The sequence below is a fragment of the Ctenopharyngodon idella genome, chromosome 12 (assembly GCF_019924925.1).
Source record: "Ctenopharyngodon idella isolate HZGC_01 chromosome 12, HZGC01, whole genome shotgun sequence".
NCBI classification, from domain to species: Eukaryota; Metazoa; Chordata; class Actinopteri; order Cypriniformes; family Xenocyprididae; genus Ctenopharyngodon; species Ctenopharyngodon idella.
The window spans coordinates 3,405,996-3,423,662 of record NC_067231.1 but is presented as its reverse complement, the minus strand read 5'-3'; the positions used below and the strand labels follow the sequence as shown (position 1 = coordinate 3,423,662).

The 17,667-nt window shown below is 38.0% G+C and overlaps 2 protein-coding genes across 2 annotated transcripts; one reads left to right on the top strand and one right to left on the bottom strand.

Annotated features, from left to right (window-relative positions):
- The first annotated feature begins 1,955 nt into the window (after positions 1-1,955).
- Positions 1,956-10,432, top strand: prodh2 (proline dehydrogenase 2). Its single transcript, XM_051914148.1, has 11 exons — positions 1,956-2,346; positions 2,483-2,957; positions 6,619-6,809; positions 7,218-7,344; positions 7,784-7,855; positions 7,960-8,040; positions 8,856-8,999; positions 9,098-9,264; positions 9,469-9,579; positions 9,657-9,745; positions 9,842-10,432. Exons 2-11 carry the CDS (start codon positions 2,730-2,732, stop codon positions 10,021-10,023), a joined length of 1,392 nt encoding a protein of 463 aa, XP_051770108.1. The 5' UTR covers positions 1,956-2,346; positions 2,483-2,729; the 3' UTR covers positions 10,024-10,432.
- Positions 10,433-11,580: 1,148 nt separating this feature from the next.
- On the bottom strand, positions 11,581-17,410 carry tbx6 (T-box transcription factor 6). Its single transcript, XM_051915689.1, has 8 exons — positions 17,356-17,410; positions 15,689-15,884; positions 15,315-15,582; positions 14,396-14,539; positions 14,180-14,250; positions 13,986-14,047; positions 13,540-13,801; positions 11,581-13,436 (listed from the first exon to the last, which is right to left on the bottom strand). Exons 1-8 carry the CDS (start codon positions 17,408-17,410, stop codon positions 11,774-11,776), a joined length of 2,721 nt encoding a protein of 906 aa, XP_051771649.1. The 3' UTR covers positions 11,581-11,773.
- Between the last annotated feature and the right edge of the window lie 257 nt (positions 17,411-17,667).

Sequence of the window (17,667 nt, the reverse complement as noted above, 5' to 3'; positions counted from 1 at the left end):
GAATTATACAATAAAAGCCCATTAACATCAAGAATAACAATTTTAACGTCCACACCAACACACAACATTCTGTTTATTAAGCGCACAGCAGTTGTCGTCCACAGCTGGGTAGTAAATGATTACATGTAATCTGGATTACTTAATCAGTTAGATTATATTACATTTTAAAATACATTTTAAATCAGACTACAGTTACTTTTCTATTTATTACATGATAACATTTTATTCTCATGGCTGTAAATTTAATTCATTGATTCTACCTACTACTTTATCTTATAAATTTTTCTTTCTAAAAAAAGCCTATTGCTATACATTCAGAAGGTCTTCCAGATTTGTGGAAGTGCACACACAGACCAGCCACTAGTCATGAGCCGATCACTGAAAACTGAGACACAGCGTTTGATCACTGGATTTGCAAAAATCATTTCACTTTTAAGAAGTGTTTTCTCAAATTGCATATCTAATCAGCTCCTGACAAACACATTAATTATTTGAATTATCACTCGGTGAGTCATATTTAACCATGTATTACTATTTCTTTTGAAGGCTTTTGTCTTTCAACCATTAAAATGTACAAATTCACATAATTTCATATTTACATGCATTGCAGGGTTTCCTCAACTTTTTTGCCAGATGAACCTCTTTGGCCAAATATATTTACTTGAAGTCCCCCCTGAGATTTTAAGTTAATAAATTAGTTCAATAATAAAATTAAGTTCACGGTTCTCTGATGTTAATGGTCACATGACATGCAGGTAAACAAATAAAATATTTTAGTCTTTTTTAGTAAGTGTTTTCTTTTGATTGTTTTTTTTTTTTTTTTTTTAATTGGATTATATTACCTTAAATGTGTAATGTAATGGATTATGTTCCTAACTAAAATTTTTGTCATGTAATTTGGAATTTATAACCGACTACAATTTGTAATCTACCCAGCACTGTTGTTGTCTGTAAATGCTCAAGCTCTTTAGAGTCGGTGGATTCTGACTGGCTAAATATTTTTATCGTTCGTCAACTGGAAGAAATTTATCTTTAAAACGTTTCCACCAACGATATTGTTCCTCCCGTTATCGCTATAGTTGTGGTGTGGACTCCGCTATTCTTATTTTTAAAAAATATGATTAATTTTCACAGCATTAAAGTAAATGATATGGGCCTGTTTTATTATATTATTATTATTTAATGTGATTCTTAGTAAAAACAAAAAATGTATTAGCCTTACACTGCAAGTAACATGAACAAACCAAACAAATAATTAATCACAGTTGTTTGTCTGTGGCTGGCATAGTGGCATATCTGTTTTTTGAAAGCAGGTGTTCAAACAAAACACATTTTCTGTGTATAACACTATCCCACACAAAACCCACAGACCTTTACTGATCTACAAGTTCTTGACCTATATAAACATAAACATTTACTAAATGCTGTTAAGCCATATGATGAGCCATTTTAAGTCAGTAAAGAAGACCGTAAGCACAGTGACCACTAAACAAAATATAACTAATGGAACACATCTCAAAGTTCAAATGAATTCATTGCACAGAAGAAAAAGGCTGTAAAACATTATTTACGGACAGTGCTTCCAACTTGTCACAGAAAATTTGATTAAAGTCATAATAATATATTGTTGGTAAAACAAAGAGAGGATCGATGTTAAAGTCACATTGCGTTTAAGACTACTGAAACTGTGTGATGTCAGATGCAGCTGTTTTTTTCTGAATGTTTCAGAGTAACTGTGAAAAGGGTGTTTGGAGTCAATTTTTGGCTCTTGTTTGTAAGTATTGACTGTTCAGGACAAAGTCTAGCACAGTCTTCTGTCCAATACATCACTCTGCTGAACACCAGTGTCTCCTTCCCAAGATCCAAGGTCAGTCTGACATCTGCTCAGTTCCCTTGCTTATCATTTTTGCTGCGCTTTTTGGCGCAGCAAAAATTTTTTTTTTCCTAAAAATTATGCAGTTGTTAATTTAATAAATTGTAGTATCAATGCTTTTTCGAAATATTAACTATGCTGTGACTTCAAAGTGGTTATTAACCAGTAAGTATATCAGTGTGGTTCCAAATTCAAAGTGTACCAAATTTGATTTAAAACTTCTTAAAGTTGTCAAGCATTAAAAAAGTAGCTATTGATGTTCTGTCATATTTTGCAAAGAAGTTGGGGCACAATGTGTCTACCCCTTACCCTTAATGTCCCAAAGTTCAAACGGCACGTCAGTCATTAACCAATATGCCTAAAACGAACCTCCCCTCTCTCTGCCCCATTCATTTGCTCTCATCCTGTGTTTATTTGCACTGGAAACATTACACAGAACCTGCATATGTTGGTCTTGGCGTCCATAATTACAGGTGAGAGAAGTTATTTTTTAAAATTTCCTGTCAATTTCAGCCTTTACACCCCACTTCTGTGTTAGTACAATTTTTATAGAGTTGGACTCTAAAGTGGATCTTTTTCTGCTTCTTTTCCATGTTTCTATGTTTACAGGTGTCACTGATGTTTGGTCTGTAGAGATCTGTCCAAATCGTTTTGGTCTGTATATGTAGATGTAGTTGTATGTATGAATATATACAACACACATTAACTGAAATTGCACAATATTGAAGCATTGCTGAAAGAACGGCTGCAATGTGTCACTTCTGCAACTCTTAAGATTAGATTTGTGCACGGATCAATAGGTGTTTCATAAAAACAGCCTCTCTGAGCATCTTTAAGAATTGTGAGCGCAGTGGAGATGTGTTCTCTTCTTCGGCCACCAGTATTAAGTCGTTTCATATCTGTGCGGCTCAAGAGTGTGGCTGCCGCAAAACATGGTCCAGACCTCTGTAACCCCTCATCACCTGGCTTTCTGACCTTTGAGGATCCTCAAGCATTCAAGGTGAAGAGTTTTTGGGAGCTGATCCGAGCCCTCGGAGTCTTCAGGCTTTGCTCGTTCCCTGCACTGGTTAACAACTGTGGAAAGGTAAGGATATCGGCAATATGGATGCACCGATCCGGCTTTTTTTGCTTCCGATACCGATCCGATACCTGGAATTCAGTATCGGCCGATACCGATCCGATATTCAAGTAATAATAAAAAAAGTGCTAAATTGCCTAATAAACTGTATGCCTCACATATATATGTATATACAGGTGCTGGTCATATAATTAGAATATCGTGAAAAAGTTCATTTTTTTATTGTAAATTATTTTAAAAAATGAAACTTTCATATATTCTAGATTCCCTACATGTAAAGTAAAACATTTCAAAAGTTTTTTTTTTTTAATTTGTTGATTAGAGCGTACAGCTAATGAAAGTCCAAAATCCAGTATCTCAAAATATTAGAATATTTACATTTGAGTTTCATTAAAGGACCATCCCTACAGTATAAATTCCGGGTATCTTTTGTTCTTTGAAACCACACTAATGGGGAAGACTGCTGACTTGGCAATGGTCCAGGAGACAATCATTGACACCCTCCACAAAGAGAGTAAGTCACAGAAGGTCATTACTGAATGGGGTGGCTGTTTACAGAGTGAAATATCAAAGCATATTAAATGCAAAGTTGACTGGAAGGAAGAAATTGGGTAGGCAAAGGTGCACAAGCAACAGGGATGACCGCAAGCTTGAGAATACTGTCAAGTAAAGCTGATTCAAACACTTGGGAGAGCTTCACAATGAGTAGAATGAAGCCGGAGTCAGCGCATCAAGAGTCACCACACTCAGACATCTTCAGGAAAAGGACTACCAAGCCACTTCTGAACCAGAGACAACGTCAGAAGCATCTTACCTGGGCTAAGGAGAAAAAGAACTGGACAGTGAACAGTGGTCGAAAGTGGTCGTAAATTTTGCATTTCATGTTGAAATCATGGTCCCAGAGTCTGAAGGAAGACTGGAGAGGCACAGAATCCAAGCTGCTTGAAGTCTAGTGTGAAGTTTCTGAAGTCAATAATGATTTGGGGGGGCCGTGACGTCTGCTGGTGTTGGTCCATTGTGTTTTATCAAGTGCAAAGTCAATGCAGCCATCTTCCAGGAGATTTTGGAGCACTTTATGCTTCCATCTGCTGACAAGCTTTATGGAGATGCTGATTTCCTTTTCCAGCAGGACTTTAGCACCTGCCCACAGTGCAAAAACCACTTCCAAGTGGTTTGCTGACCATGATATTACTGTGCTTTATTGGCCAGCCAATATGCCTGACCTGAATCTATGGGATATTTTCAAGAGAAAGATGAGAAACAGTCGATCCAACAATATACAGATGATCTGAAGGCTCAATAGTGCCTCAGCAGTGCCACAGGCTGATCACTTCCATAAAAAACTGTTATGCCTCATCTATAATATATATATATATATATATATTATATTATATATATATATAAAATCTCAAAGGTCGCGTTAACCGAAAATTTTCCGTCATTGATGGAATTTTTTTTAGCAGTGACGGAAAAAATCTGCAGCCTGTCCGTCATTTTGAGATTACTGAGGCTAATTGTAATTCCCACCCCTGTCCAGTTGGTGGTGAGTGTGCTCCAGTGTGGCAGCAGAGCGCGAGTTCAGTCTCCAGAATAAAATGAAAACAATGCGTTTGATTACACGCACCCAGTTTGTCCATTTTATTATATATTATAATACGTATACTTACATAATTAAGTTTCTAATCCATTTCGTTTTGTTTTAAATAGTTCGTTTTATTTTTCTTGCTGCATGAATGTTTGAGTCATATAACATAAACTAAATATATTTATATATAAATATAGGCTATACTATAAAATTAAAAGACATTTCTTTTAAATTTATAGCGGAGTTTTTTTTAATGAGGCAGCAACATATGATAGATAGGACAGAACAAAAAAAAAAATGCTATTAACAATCTTTCATTGCGCAAAAGTATTATAATATGAACGGCTCCCATACAGAGCGGCACAAAGCGCTATGCGCATCCCGTGTGCAGAATGATGCGCTTGAAGCATCATTGAGTCACAGCGCGCAGCGGCAGTGCTTCGTATTGAAAAGTTCAAAGCACGAAGTGAAGATATATTGATGCGTATTGTATTACCGGTATCGTTATCTACTGATGAAGTATAATAATAGAAACATTGATTCATCTTGGAGAGAGTTTCATTGTGTTGACTGTTGTAACCGAACGCGACACGCAATTTGAATGCTGAATTGAGAATGACTGACAGCCGTAGCGGAGGGAGGCATTTACGTGAACTTTAATTTAACGACTTAAATATTTATCTGTACCTAAAATTAAACTATGGAATGGCTTCAGAACACTTGGAATATAGTGCACAGAAACTTTCTGGTGCTTTTTAATGTTTTTGTGCCTTTTGTGGAGCCTAACAATAACACAGACTACGTATTACAGCGATATACTGATACGCACAGTATCGGATTTGGATCGGTCCCGTCCGGCCGATACCCGATCCGGCAAAAATGGCAGTATCGGAGCCGATACCCGATCTGAATATCGGATCGGTGCATCCCTAATCGGCAACATCTAGATCTTTGTTAACCACTAATGAAACAAACTTACTGAATCAACATAAACTTATAAAGTTACCACTCATAATTACTAATAATTCAAGTTTATTTGTATAGCACATTTCACAATACATATTGTTTCTAAGCAGCTTCAAAGAAAGAGTGTCGAAGTAATGTCCATATGGTGGTAAAATAATAGTTATGTGGTTAGTAAACATCATGTATTCAGTTAAACAGACATATAATGAACGTTAGACAATGATTACAACTTGAGATCGTAATGATTACAGTAAAAGGATACAGCATCGCCTTAAAAATCGTCTTTAAGACTGTATCCAATCTAGAGTTGGCGCAGTCTGTAGTTACTTTGGGATGGCAGAGCATTTTAGGCGAAATATGATAATTTTGTACTATTTCATCAGATATAATTGTAGTACAAGTTTATGAGAAGCATTATGTGAATGCTTGGCTAAAGAGATGTGTCTTTAGTCTAGATTTATATAGAGTGTATGAGCCCCAAACATTTTCAATAAGCCTATTCCAGAGTTTAGGATCCAAATACGAAATGCTTTACCACCTTTAGTAGATTTTGATACTTGGTACTATCAAAAGTATAGAGATATAGACATAGAGTATCATTTGCATAAAAGTGTAAACTAATCCAATGTTTTCTAACAATATTTCCAAGGGGTAGTATGTATAATGAAAACAGCAGAGGGCCTAATACAGATCCCTGAGGCACTCCATATTTGACCGCTGTAAGATTAGATGCTTCCTCATTTACACAAACAAAATGGTAACGGTCAGACAGGTAGGATCAGAACCATCTTAATCGAACCCTTCATTAACTTTATATAAAGAGCTGGCCAATAATATTGTTATCTCTAACATGACCTAGAGATAAGGAGGAGTTAACAAGAAGCAATCTATTCACTATTGTCTTGTCCTGTTGTAAACTATTTGTTCTTTCTATTCAGGGAACAGACACAGTCACTATAGAATGTACTACATATGCCATAGTATCGTTTAGAATATAGGTTATCATAACTGTAACTGATGTTTGAAATTTTACTTATGGTTTTATGGTGCTTAGCGTCCTGGAGAGGACAACATCTAATTGCAGTAATGTTTCTTGTTATCTCTTGTCTAACAAAGCTGATGACCTTCACAAGGATGGTTTTGGGTAAGCGAGGTTTCTCCATGGTTGTACGCCCATCTGTGTATGCTCAGTTTGTTGCTGGGGAAACAGAATGTGAGATCGCAGACTGCATGCAAAAAATGAGCTCGCTGGGGCTCCACCCCATGTTAGCCGTCCCCATTGAAGAGGACCTAGGAGAGAGTATTGGGTAAGACATTCAGGATTTGCCATAAAAATACAACCTGACTTTAATAAATCAGACAGCATAGAGTTGATCAAGTGCATTTTTGCTTATATGATGGCATATTTTTGTAAACACAAAACATAAAGTGTCATTGTTTTATGTAAAAAAAAACTTCCACTTTGAATTTTTTGCACAAATGAATTTGTTCGCAAGATGGCAACACTGCCCCGGCCCTTTGCTTTCGGCTGTGCACCTATGCTAAGCATTCCCTTTTCTACCATATTGTACAATGATTTCTAGGAATTATGGTGAATTGATGTGATATAGTTTGTAATATAGTTTATAGTTTGATTAAGTGGTAGGATTGTAGAACATTTCATTGTCAGCAAGTACTGACTTTGACTTTGATTATGGCACACATTATATCTACAGGGAGCAGCGATATGAAGACAACCTGGCGGCCATGCTAGAGTGTGTCCACATGTCTCACATTAACGGCTGGAGTAAGAATCCCATGATGCAGCTGAAGATCACAGCACTAGTCAGCCCTGAGCTGTGTGTGGGTGTTTCCTCTCATCCCAATATAAAGATTGAGTCTTATGAATTGAGGTTAACATTAAGGTTCTTTTTCTGATACATTACCAGTCAAAAGTTTGGAATAATTAAAATTTTTAATGTTTTTGAAAGAAGTCTATTTTGGTTACCAAGGCTGCATTTATTTGATCAAAATACACTAATAGTAGTGTGAAATATTATAACATTTAAAAATAACTGTTTTCTATTTAAATATATTTTAAAATTGTCTTTACTCCAGCGATGCAAAGCTGAATTTTCAGCATCATTACTCCAGTTTTCAGTGTCACATGACCCTTCAGAAATTATTTCTGAAGCTCAAATAACCTTTCTTCTTACTAGAAATGTTTATCTCTCTATTTATCTCTCTATTTAAAGTGCAAATGTTGCTAGCAGTATTAGTAACTATATTAATTCCTGAGCAGGTTAAGCTGACGTCTCTGCTGAAGACAGAGCAGTATGATCTGAACATGCTTGTGAGAGCCATGGAGGGAGAGGTACAGATATTTTAATTTCTTTTCTGTAGCACACCACAAGCTTATTATAATCAGCTGTTTATTTAATTCTTATTGCTTTAGATGGTTTTCTTTTTAACCGATAGGAAGTCATGTTTCCTGGTCTGACTGAGAGTGAAAACGCACACTTACTATTCGGCCTTCGGAGACTCAACAAAATAGGAGAGGTAAGTTACCAAAATGTAAACGCACAAGTTGACAAAATACTAAAGCTAAAAGAACATTAAAGGATTAGTGCACTTTCAAATAAAAATTTCCTGATAATTTACTCACCCCCATGTCATCCAAGATGTCCATGTCCTTCTTTCTTCAGTCGAAAAGAAATTAAGGTTTTTGATGAAAACATTCAAGGATTTTTCTCCTTATAGTGGACTTCAATGGTCTCCAAACGGTTGAAGGTCAAAATTACAGTTTCAGTGCAGCTTCAAATGACTTTAAACGATACCAGACGATCTAACGACAAAGCTTACGCTGAACGTCCTACGCCTTCCTTATTCAATTTACGGAACGAACGCAGCGCCAGTTCCGTTTTTTCCGTAAGTTGAATAGGGAAGGCGTAGGACATTCAGTGTAAGCTTTTTGAAGAATACGGAATCGCGTTCTGGTGGAAGCACTTGTGATGCGATCATTTGTGCCTATAAAGCATATACATTTTGATTTTTTTTCGAAAATGACCGATCGTTTCTCTAGATAAGACCCTTATTCCTCGTCTGGTATCGTTTAAAGCCCTTTGAAGCTGCACTGAAACTGTAATTTTGACCTTCAACCGTTTGGAGACCATTAAGTCCACTATAAGGAGAATAATCCTGGAATGCTTTCATTAAAAACCTTAATTTCTTTTCGACTGAAGAGAGAAGGACATGGACATCTTGGATGACATGGGGGTGAGTAAATTATCAGGAAATTTTTATTTGAAAGTGAACTATTCCTTTAATGTTAATGCTGGGAATGATCAAACATACTATACACTCTGCGTTTATAGGCAAGTGTTAATAAAGTCCGTGTTCTGGTGGATGCTGAGTACACTTACATGAATCCTGCCCTGTCACTCATCACCATGGCTATGATGAAGAAATTCAATCAACAAAGCGCCTGGATCTGGAACACATATCAGTGCTACCTTAAGGTTGCCACAAACCTTCATTATTTAGTGAAAATATGTATATAAAGCACAATCTATATCTCTAATGGCTTTACGGATATACTTTGTTTCTTCAAATACAGGAATCAAAGACTCTATTACTTGATGCCATTCAGACATCCATCGATCAGACTTTCTGTATTGGCGTTAAACTCGTCAGAGGTGCTTACATGGACAAAGAGAGAAAACTAGCCCAAAAAGAAGGGCGAAAAGATCCAATTCATGAATCATGGGAACATACTAATGACAGGTGATTCTTAGACTCCAAATGACATTAAATATGGGGGGGAAAGTCATCATTTTGCAGATTCCATAGGAATGAATAACCTGGAAATATCAGGGAAATTTAAGACTTTAAGACTAATACCACAATTTGTGTATTAAAATCTAATACAATTACTTTTTTCCCTTGCATTTTATGTTTTGCAAATGTTTTAAAATTTCTTATTTGCAGTTATAACGGATGTCTAGAGATCATGCTGAACCTCATTTCAGAGAAACCTGAACGTTATATGATTATTGTGGCCACTCACAATGAAGAATCAGTCAGACGGGCAGTGACACGGTACATCTTCATAAACTGGTCATTCCACTGACAAGTCATTATCAGCAGGTTATTTGTATGTTGTTTCTGTATTTCAGGATGGAAGACTTGGGGCTTCACAGAGATGGCAACTCTGTCTGTTTTGGTCAGCTGCTGGGCATGTGTGACCATGTATCTCTTACTCTAGGTAAGAAGTCTCATTTTATTCAATAGCACTGAATGAATTCATTTCCTTGCCTCTCTGGAACACCCATCAACCCTCAAATTCATCTTCTCCTCTCAGCCCAGCATGGTTTCTCAGTGTATAAGTCAGTGCCGTACGGCTCAGTGGACGACACACTGCCATATCTGGTGCGAAGGGCTCAGGAGAACCGCACTGTGCTCCAGGGAATCCGTAAGGAAAGAGATCTACTCAGACAGGAGCTCCGCCGCAGACTCAAAGAAAAGGTCACAGGGGCCAGATAGAAAAACTGCAAAAGAGAAAAAAATCGGGCAAGTGGCAAAAGACTTTCAATACATCCTAACTCGAATGACTGCCTTGCATTCAAGACAGAAGTCCTTCTAAGATGTGGAAAATAGTGCCTTCTAGTGGACTTTTATGATTTAGAATTGAAGTGAACATGAAATCAAAATTGGCCCTTTCCTAATGATGTTTCTGATCTTATCATATACATTTGCATAAGAATCAAAATGCACAATTCATCTTTCCAAATTATTCCAAAGAAAAACGCTTGCCTTTGTAACATATATTGCATATATGTACATCAGAAACACATTATTCAACACTGTGCACATTCAGTGGTATTTGCCTCGGTTGTCAGTTCAAGAGCAACCACAATGTGAGAATCAAATAAAATATATTAAAATATATCAAGCCACTTTTCTAACATGTACTGATTTGAAGTGTCTCTCTCAGCACCCTGTGCTTGAGTGCTGTTTACCTAACCTTATTTTAAACCCTTTCTTTGTCCATCACCAAATGGAAAAGGAGGAAAGAGAAATCAATGGAGGTGGGAAAATGAAGGAGGGGGTTGAGGTAATTATCACCTGGACTTTAATGACTGTTCCTCAGTTTCTAACGCACACCCACTCTCAACACCTGACCATGAGCAAATGTTGTGCAGAACTGGATTCAACCCTAACTGACACTCAGAGCTGATGGTTAAAATACTGTTAGAGAGATGGATTGTTTTCACAGATATGTCAGTTTAATTTGTTAAAATGTTTTTTGTTTTATATTCTCAATTTCATGTTCTGTCAATCTGAATGTGTAATACTCTACTTTCTTAACTATCTGCACCCAATTGCGTGTAAGTCACTTTTCTTTTCTTGTGGTTGGCTGGCAAAATGCATTAGCCATATCCTAATTTTTTGTCAAGAGTTTCAGTAGGTGTCTCTATCTTACAATCTGAAGAATAGAGCATCTGCGAAACCAAACTAACCTGTTAACTGTTTGCCTCAAGTATTTGACCAATGAAATTAGATTTACTAATAGATTTTATTTCATGACAGGAATGAGGAGCACTGATATGTTGTAAAGTATATTTACAATTAATGTTTATTAATGTGCAATGACTTTTTACTGTATATGGTGGCCCCATAAGGTATGTGAACACTTTCTGGTTAGTGGAATATTAGTGCAATATGGTTACTTTGCTAGGACATCCAGGGGACTTTGAGGAAAGGTCTTGCAGAGTTAGTTTGCAAATGCTACTTGGTTTCACATTTTGGTATGTAATCCTAATGCAATGACATTCAAACATTTAAGTGTGGTTTAAGTGTATAAAAGTGTACAAATTATTTTTGGGACCATCGTACAATATGGATTTGTTATGTATACACACACTAAATTTTAAAAATGAATTAAAACAAATACAGCTAAACTCATTCAAACTTTATTTTGTACTTTATGAATACAAATAGAAATAAAAATATACAGCATTATTCAACTTCATCAAGCATTGTTTAGGATAAAAAATTACTAAAAACCTTCTAACAATCCCATGAACAGTTAAGATTTTATTTTTCAACCATAAACACCAAGAAGTTTTACATTTTAAACTACAATGTTTGGGTTTGTCTCTTTTTGTCTCACATAACCTCCCATGTAGTCATAAAATGTGCAGTGCTTCCATCTTCAGAGCAAAAGTCAAAGTCATTAATTGATGCAGTATCCTTGCAAACTTTGCCTTACATGTTATTTTTCTGTTTATCCTCAGAAAACTGCTCTTCCACCAAGGTCAAAGTAGGGCCCCTGACTATGAGCATGGGAATGCTGTGGCTGTCTATAAATATGCCTGAGGGGTAAATGCAGGGAGGATCGAGGATCCTGGCAAAGACGGAGAGAGTAGGAAGGAAAAGGGTTATAAAGGGATGGGGGAGCAGAGGAGGAGAGTGAGGGATCAAAAGGAGGGAGCAAGGAAGGGTGCAGTACCATATCTGGCAAATAGGGGGCAGCAGAATTGAGCTGCGAGAAGGTGCCTATCTCAGTGGGAGCTACAGAAGGGTATGCGTTTGATGAGGTAGGACATTGTGGGTGGTTTGAGATTGGAGGAACTGTGGGATTTAACTGAGAGGTACTTGAGGTTTGGATTGGGGGAAAGGACTGGGAGTTGGGGTTTCCCACTTGTGGCGGAATATGAGGGAAGGAGGGGTTAGGGTATGACTGGGGAAAGGTAGGCTGAATTTGGGTTGGATTCGGGATCGCAGGGACGCCATGAATCGAGCTAGATGGGGGAAGAGTCAGACTCTGGAAAGGATGTGGAGCAGATGGGATAGAAGTTGCGAAGGGGTAAGAAGTGTGAGATGTTGCTGGTGCAGGGTTTGGGAGAGAGCCAGGAGTAGTGTGTTTTGGCAGAGATGCAGGGAATGAGGGGACCGGGTACGCTGTGGTAGGGTGCAGTGTGTTGGAAGCCGACTGCATAGGTCCTTGATGGATAACATTGGTGGAAGGGAAGGAGAAGGATCCAGTTGTTGAATGAACTGGGTTTGGAATTGCTGAAATAGTGCTCAGACCTGAGGATTGGTAAACTGGAAAAGAACCAGTTGTTGGAGTTTGAGTAGATCCAGGAGTATTCAAGTTGAGGTTAGGGATCTGTTGAACATGGGGAAATGGGAAGATTGATGGGTTTGGATTGGAAGGCGTCATTATAGAGTTAGGGGTGGACTGTGCTGTTGGAGGGAAGGGGAAAGCAGTTGGCGTTGTATTTGGGTCAGAAGGGGTGGGGATTGGGTTAGGGTTGCACTGTGACAGTGGTTGGAAGGGTAGGGCAGATTGGGGTAGACTTTGACATGGAGGGGATGTTGGGTCTGGGTCGTTTGAGGACTGAACTGGAGGGAAGGGAAAGGCTGTTTGGTTTGGGTTTTGGATAGCAGGAGTTGTTTCATTGGATGAGCTCAATCCACTGTCATCCACCTGATTTTGGCCAGGGTCAATAGTTAACCCAGAACCTTGACAAGAAGAGGGGGGGATGGATTGGAAAGGTGGATTTGTAGGTGTATGGGGACTTAAGTTGTCTTGGGATTGGTCTGTTGGAAGAATAGAGTGGTAGGAAGATGAGGGGAGAAGGTGTGGAGAGGTGGAGTGAGAGATGGGCGGGTACGAAGAGCCCGGGGGAGAGGTCGTAGAGGAGGGCATAGTCGTAGAAGAATTTAAGCCAGGATAGTCTGATGAAGGTATAGAAGAATATGTTGACATAGAGGGTGGCGATGAAATTGTGGAGGGCTGGGGGAGCTCAAGGTCAGAGTTCTGTGTAGAGGACACCATGGAATAGATGGAAGATGACTGAGGCAAAGGCACTGATGCATGTGATGAGGAACTGAGCTGAGCAGTTGGGAAAGTTGATGTGTATCCAGAAAGGCCCATCATTTGACCAGACCTGTAACAGAAAGTAAGACTGTCTTTGATACCCTGCTCAAAAACATTGAAAGAGTGTTTGATAAAAAATTGCTGTTAATGTAGCCATGAGCATATAGACTTACCCATCCATCAGTGTGTTGTTTACATTATTTTCAGGGGTTGTCTGTGGTTGACTTTCCATTGAAGAGGGAATCTCAGAGGTCAAGAATGCTTGTCCAAGGACAAGTGGTTGGTTAGAGACTGTTTGATCTGGGAGGGATGGTACTTCTGTATGAAAACCTGAATCGGTAATTGGGAGGGCGGAGTTTATAATGGTGAGAGCAGAACTTGGGAGTTCCACCGATTGTGGGAGGAGCTCAGTGGAATCACATGGGTCACATGACTCTGAAAGAGGGAAACAGAGAGAACAGTGTTTCATAAGCAGGAGAAACTAAGAATTTTTTTTTACTAAAGTATTATTTTGTGAACAGAACAGAATAAGTATTAAAAACTTGGTAATGTCTCATGTATTTTTTATGTTTCATTTGTGTCTTAGTTTTGTAAGATTACAAAACAATATGATCCTCACCAATATCCAAAGATTCCTCTTGATTGCTTGTAATTTTCCTCTTCAGCCTTGCCTCTCTTTGTCTGAGGAAAACAACAGAAAAAATATTATGCTCTCAGTTCAGGTGTCTTAAGAGGTTTTTGTGTTTAAATAAGAAATTATGTATACTATTACTTAATTATTAATTAATATTGGTGTTTGTGTATTTAACTTACTTCTTGCAGTTCATGCCATTCTCTCTAAAGCCTTTCGCAAAAGGATTTGAGTTTATTTTCAGTTCAGTGATCTAGGAGAAAATATGAATAAAAATATTTTTCAAGAAAACAGTCAGGAATTATTGTAAGTGTACTAATGGAGAAAAAAATATGTACTTTTTTATTGTGTTAAATGTATTTGATATATTTATCTGAGAAATGTATTTTTGCTTTCACCTTGCTGTTCTGGTATGCAGTGACTGTAATAAACTGTGTTTCAGGGAAGGTAAAAGAGTGCTGTGCTCTTCCCCACATCAGCACATCACGGGCCTCGATCACATGGACTCGTGGCTGGTATCGATGTAGGGAATGGAGAATGATCTTTAGAAGAAAGAGTGTGGGAAATCATGATTACAGTTGTGGTATTGCTGAGGCACTGAGGAATTATGTAACAAAATGTCATGATGCCCATAACGTAAATAACACTTTATAATAAGTTTTATTATTATGTCATGAACAAACATTTTATAGTGCTTAATAGTTCAAATGTGAATATACAGTGGCTCAAAAACATTTTGGGTATTAAAAAAAGTCACACAATATCATACCAAATGACATTTTATTAAAACAATAATAGATAAACAGTTCAATAATGAATACAGAAAGCATTAGAACACTCACTGGTTAGCAAACGTTACTGGCACATTTAGTCAGAAAAGGGAAGTTAGATCTTGGTTTGATATGTTTAATATCGTATTATCCATGCAATGAAATTCATTCAATTTCACAAATTGTTTTTGGAGCCACTGTATTTGAATTTATATTATAGAAGTGTCTATTTTAAAGTATTCTGTTTCATTTTAATTACCCATTACTCAGTTGACATATTACACTGTTAAGCATCTCTGAAAAGTTACTATAGAGTATTACCAAAATTAAAAATAATAGGATAATTGTTGCACTCTAAAAAATGCTGGGTTGTTTCAACCAATGTTTGGGTCAAATATTGACAAACCCAAACATTGGGTTTAAACATTTAAACCAATGGTTGGGTTTATCCATATTTGAACATGAGTTGAAACAACCCAGCATTTTTTAGAGTGTACCTTTATAGGAAATTTTAAAACAGGTATTGAAAGATGCCTTTTTTACTCACATATCCTTGTGCGTCCAGAGTGTTATTGGTGAGTTTGGCCCGGTGGAAGGATATGCTTCGATTCTGCCAGTGTTCTCCAGTTGCAGGTGAGTCTGGATGGATGAAGACGCGGTCTGGCAGCCGAGCCTCTGCGCCGCCAACCACCTGCCAGCTGTTGTCTTGGAAACGATAGCGAGAGGAATCAACAGGTACAATGTCTAAAAGAAGAATGTAACGCAGAGTTGGGTTCAGCCCTGACAGCTTCACTCGCAGCTGTGGAAACATTCTCCTGTGGAGCAGAGAAGGATGAGAAAGGTTAAAACAATGAAATGACCAAATGTGTCGTAGGATTTGCTGATGAATATATATTCCATCCATACTCAAAATGTGCTCACCTGCCCTTCTTAGTGACAATCATCTCAGTGCCAACGGTGCTGAACTGTTTCCACAGTGACGCATTCTCAAGCTCCATTTTGACATTATCCTGTGGCGTCCCAGGAGTCTCTGCAGTGGCAGGAGGTGGCTGCAGCAATCGAGGGGGAAGCCCACGGGCTGCCATGTCACATGTAGTGGGATACAACGGCACATGTGCTGAGGGTTCACGATCTACAGGAGAGATGGGCAGACAGGAAGCAGTACGTAAGAATTAGTAGTTCCATGAAGAACCTTTAACATCCATGGAAACTTTCCATTGCATAACAGGCTCTTTGTAGTGGAAAACGGTTCTTTAGATTATTAAAATGTCCTTTACACTAGAGAATAAATGGTTATTTTAAGAACTGTTCACTAAAAGGTTTTTTGGGGAACCAAAAATGGTTCTTCTACAGCATCGCCAGTTTTGGAAGAGCTAGATGCCAATTTCTGTGATGTCCCAACGTGTTTAATAATGGCTTGATGAGTGTTTTATCAGGGAAAAATACTGGAAGTTTCTTAAAAGTCTTCTAAATGCACTGCTTATCTCTATTCAACACTAAAGGTGATGATACACGGGGCAACTTTTTGAGCAATGTTGCCGGGCAGTGTCGCCAAGTGATGTTGCTTGGGCACTTTCCCATTGAAAAAAAGGAAACAAATTTCGATCTAAAGTATCCAGATAGAAATTTGTTGCCCATTCTCAATGGGAAAGACATCACGCAACATCACTCGGCAACACTGCCTGGCAACATTGCTCAAAAAGTTGCCCCGTGTATCATCACCTTAAGGCCTGGTTTCACAGACAGGTCTTAGATTAAGCCAAGATTAAGCCAGGATTAGGCTTTAGTTCAATTAGGACATTTAAGTAGCTTTTATAAACATTTCTTAGAAAAAAAAAACATTACTGGTGTGCACCTTGAGACAGAACAATGACAGACATATTTTAAGATATGTTAGTGCAAGTTGCTTTCAGTTAAAACGGCTCAAACATGCATTTTAGTCTGGGACTAGGCTTAAACCTTGTCTGTGAAACCGGGGAGTAAATATTTGAGACTTAGTTCTTCTAAGCACTCAGCACTCTTAATATTAAAGGTTCTTTTTTGGCATCTTTGGTTCCATGTAGAACCGGAACCTTTCCTATGCACAAAAGGTTCTTTATATTATACACTAAGAAAAAAATGGCTCTTTTAAGAACTGGTTGGGGAACCCAAAATGGTGGTTCTATGGCATCGCTGTGAAATCCCCCTTTTGGAATCTTTATACAATAAACACTCAGATACTAAATTAAAAGCATGCACATTTCTGCTTCCTTCTATGATTTTTCTATTGCATTGAAAGATCTGAACTCTCTCTTACCTCTATAGTAGCAGTCGCTCAGTCTCTGAGGTCCTAGGGCCAAACTAGGGTACATTTCCACACCCAGCATGTTTCTAGTAGACGTCCTTTTGTCCTTGCTTCACTTTTGAGTTTATCAGTATCAAATCAACACCTCGCTCATTGAGCTTTCATAATGAAGAAATAGTTTCAAAGTCTTCTGCTGTCTTCTTTCCAGCCTGTGATGACTGTTCCTTTCTGTGTCTTCTCTTCTAATGCCTCTGCGTTTGTCTCCTTGTGTATTATATAGGTGAGTGCACCTTCACACGTTTACCAAATGGTGAGGTCTTCACACTTCGTCCCTCTTCTTCTGTTTCTTCAGGGTCCATCTTTTGGGCCAAGCACTCCTGGTCTTAACACACTGGTTAAATAAACACTAGTCTGTTTCTCATACACACACACACACATACACACATTGCTTAGCAAATCAAACTTAAAACATCAATGAAGTATTTCTGCTTCATTATTGACTGTTACTTTCAAATGGCTAAAACTAAGAAAAATCCAAAGCTAGTAGTTTTTAGACATTGGGTTGTGTCTGAGTTGACAGGTATCTGTGATTCTTATTGTTCTGCATCACATTACT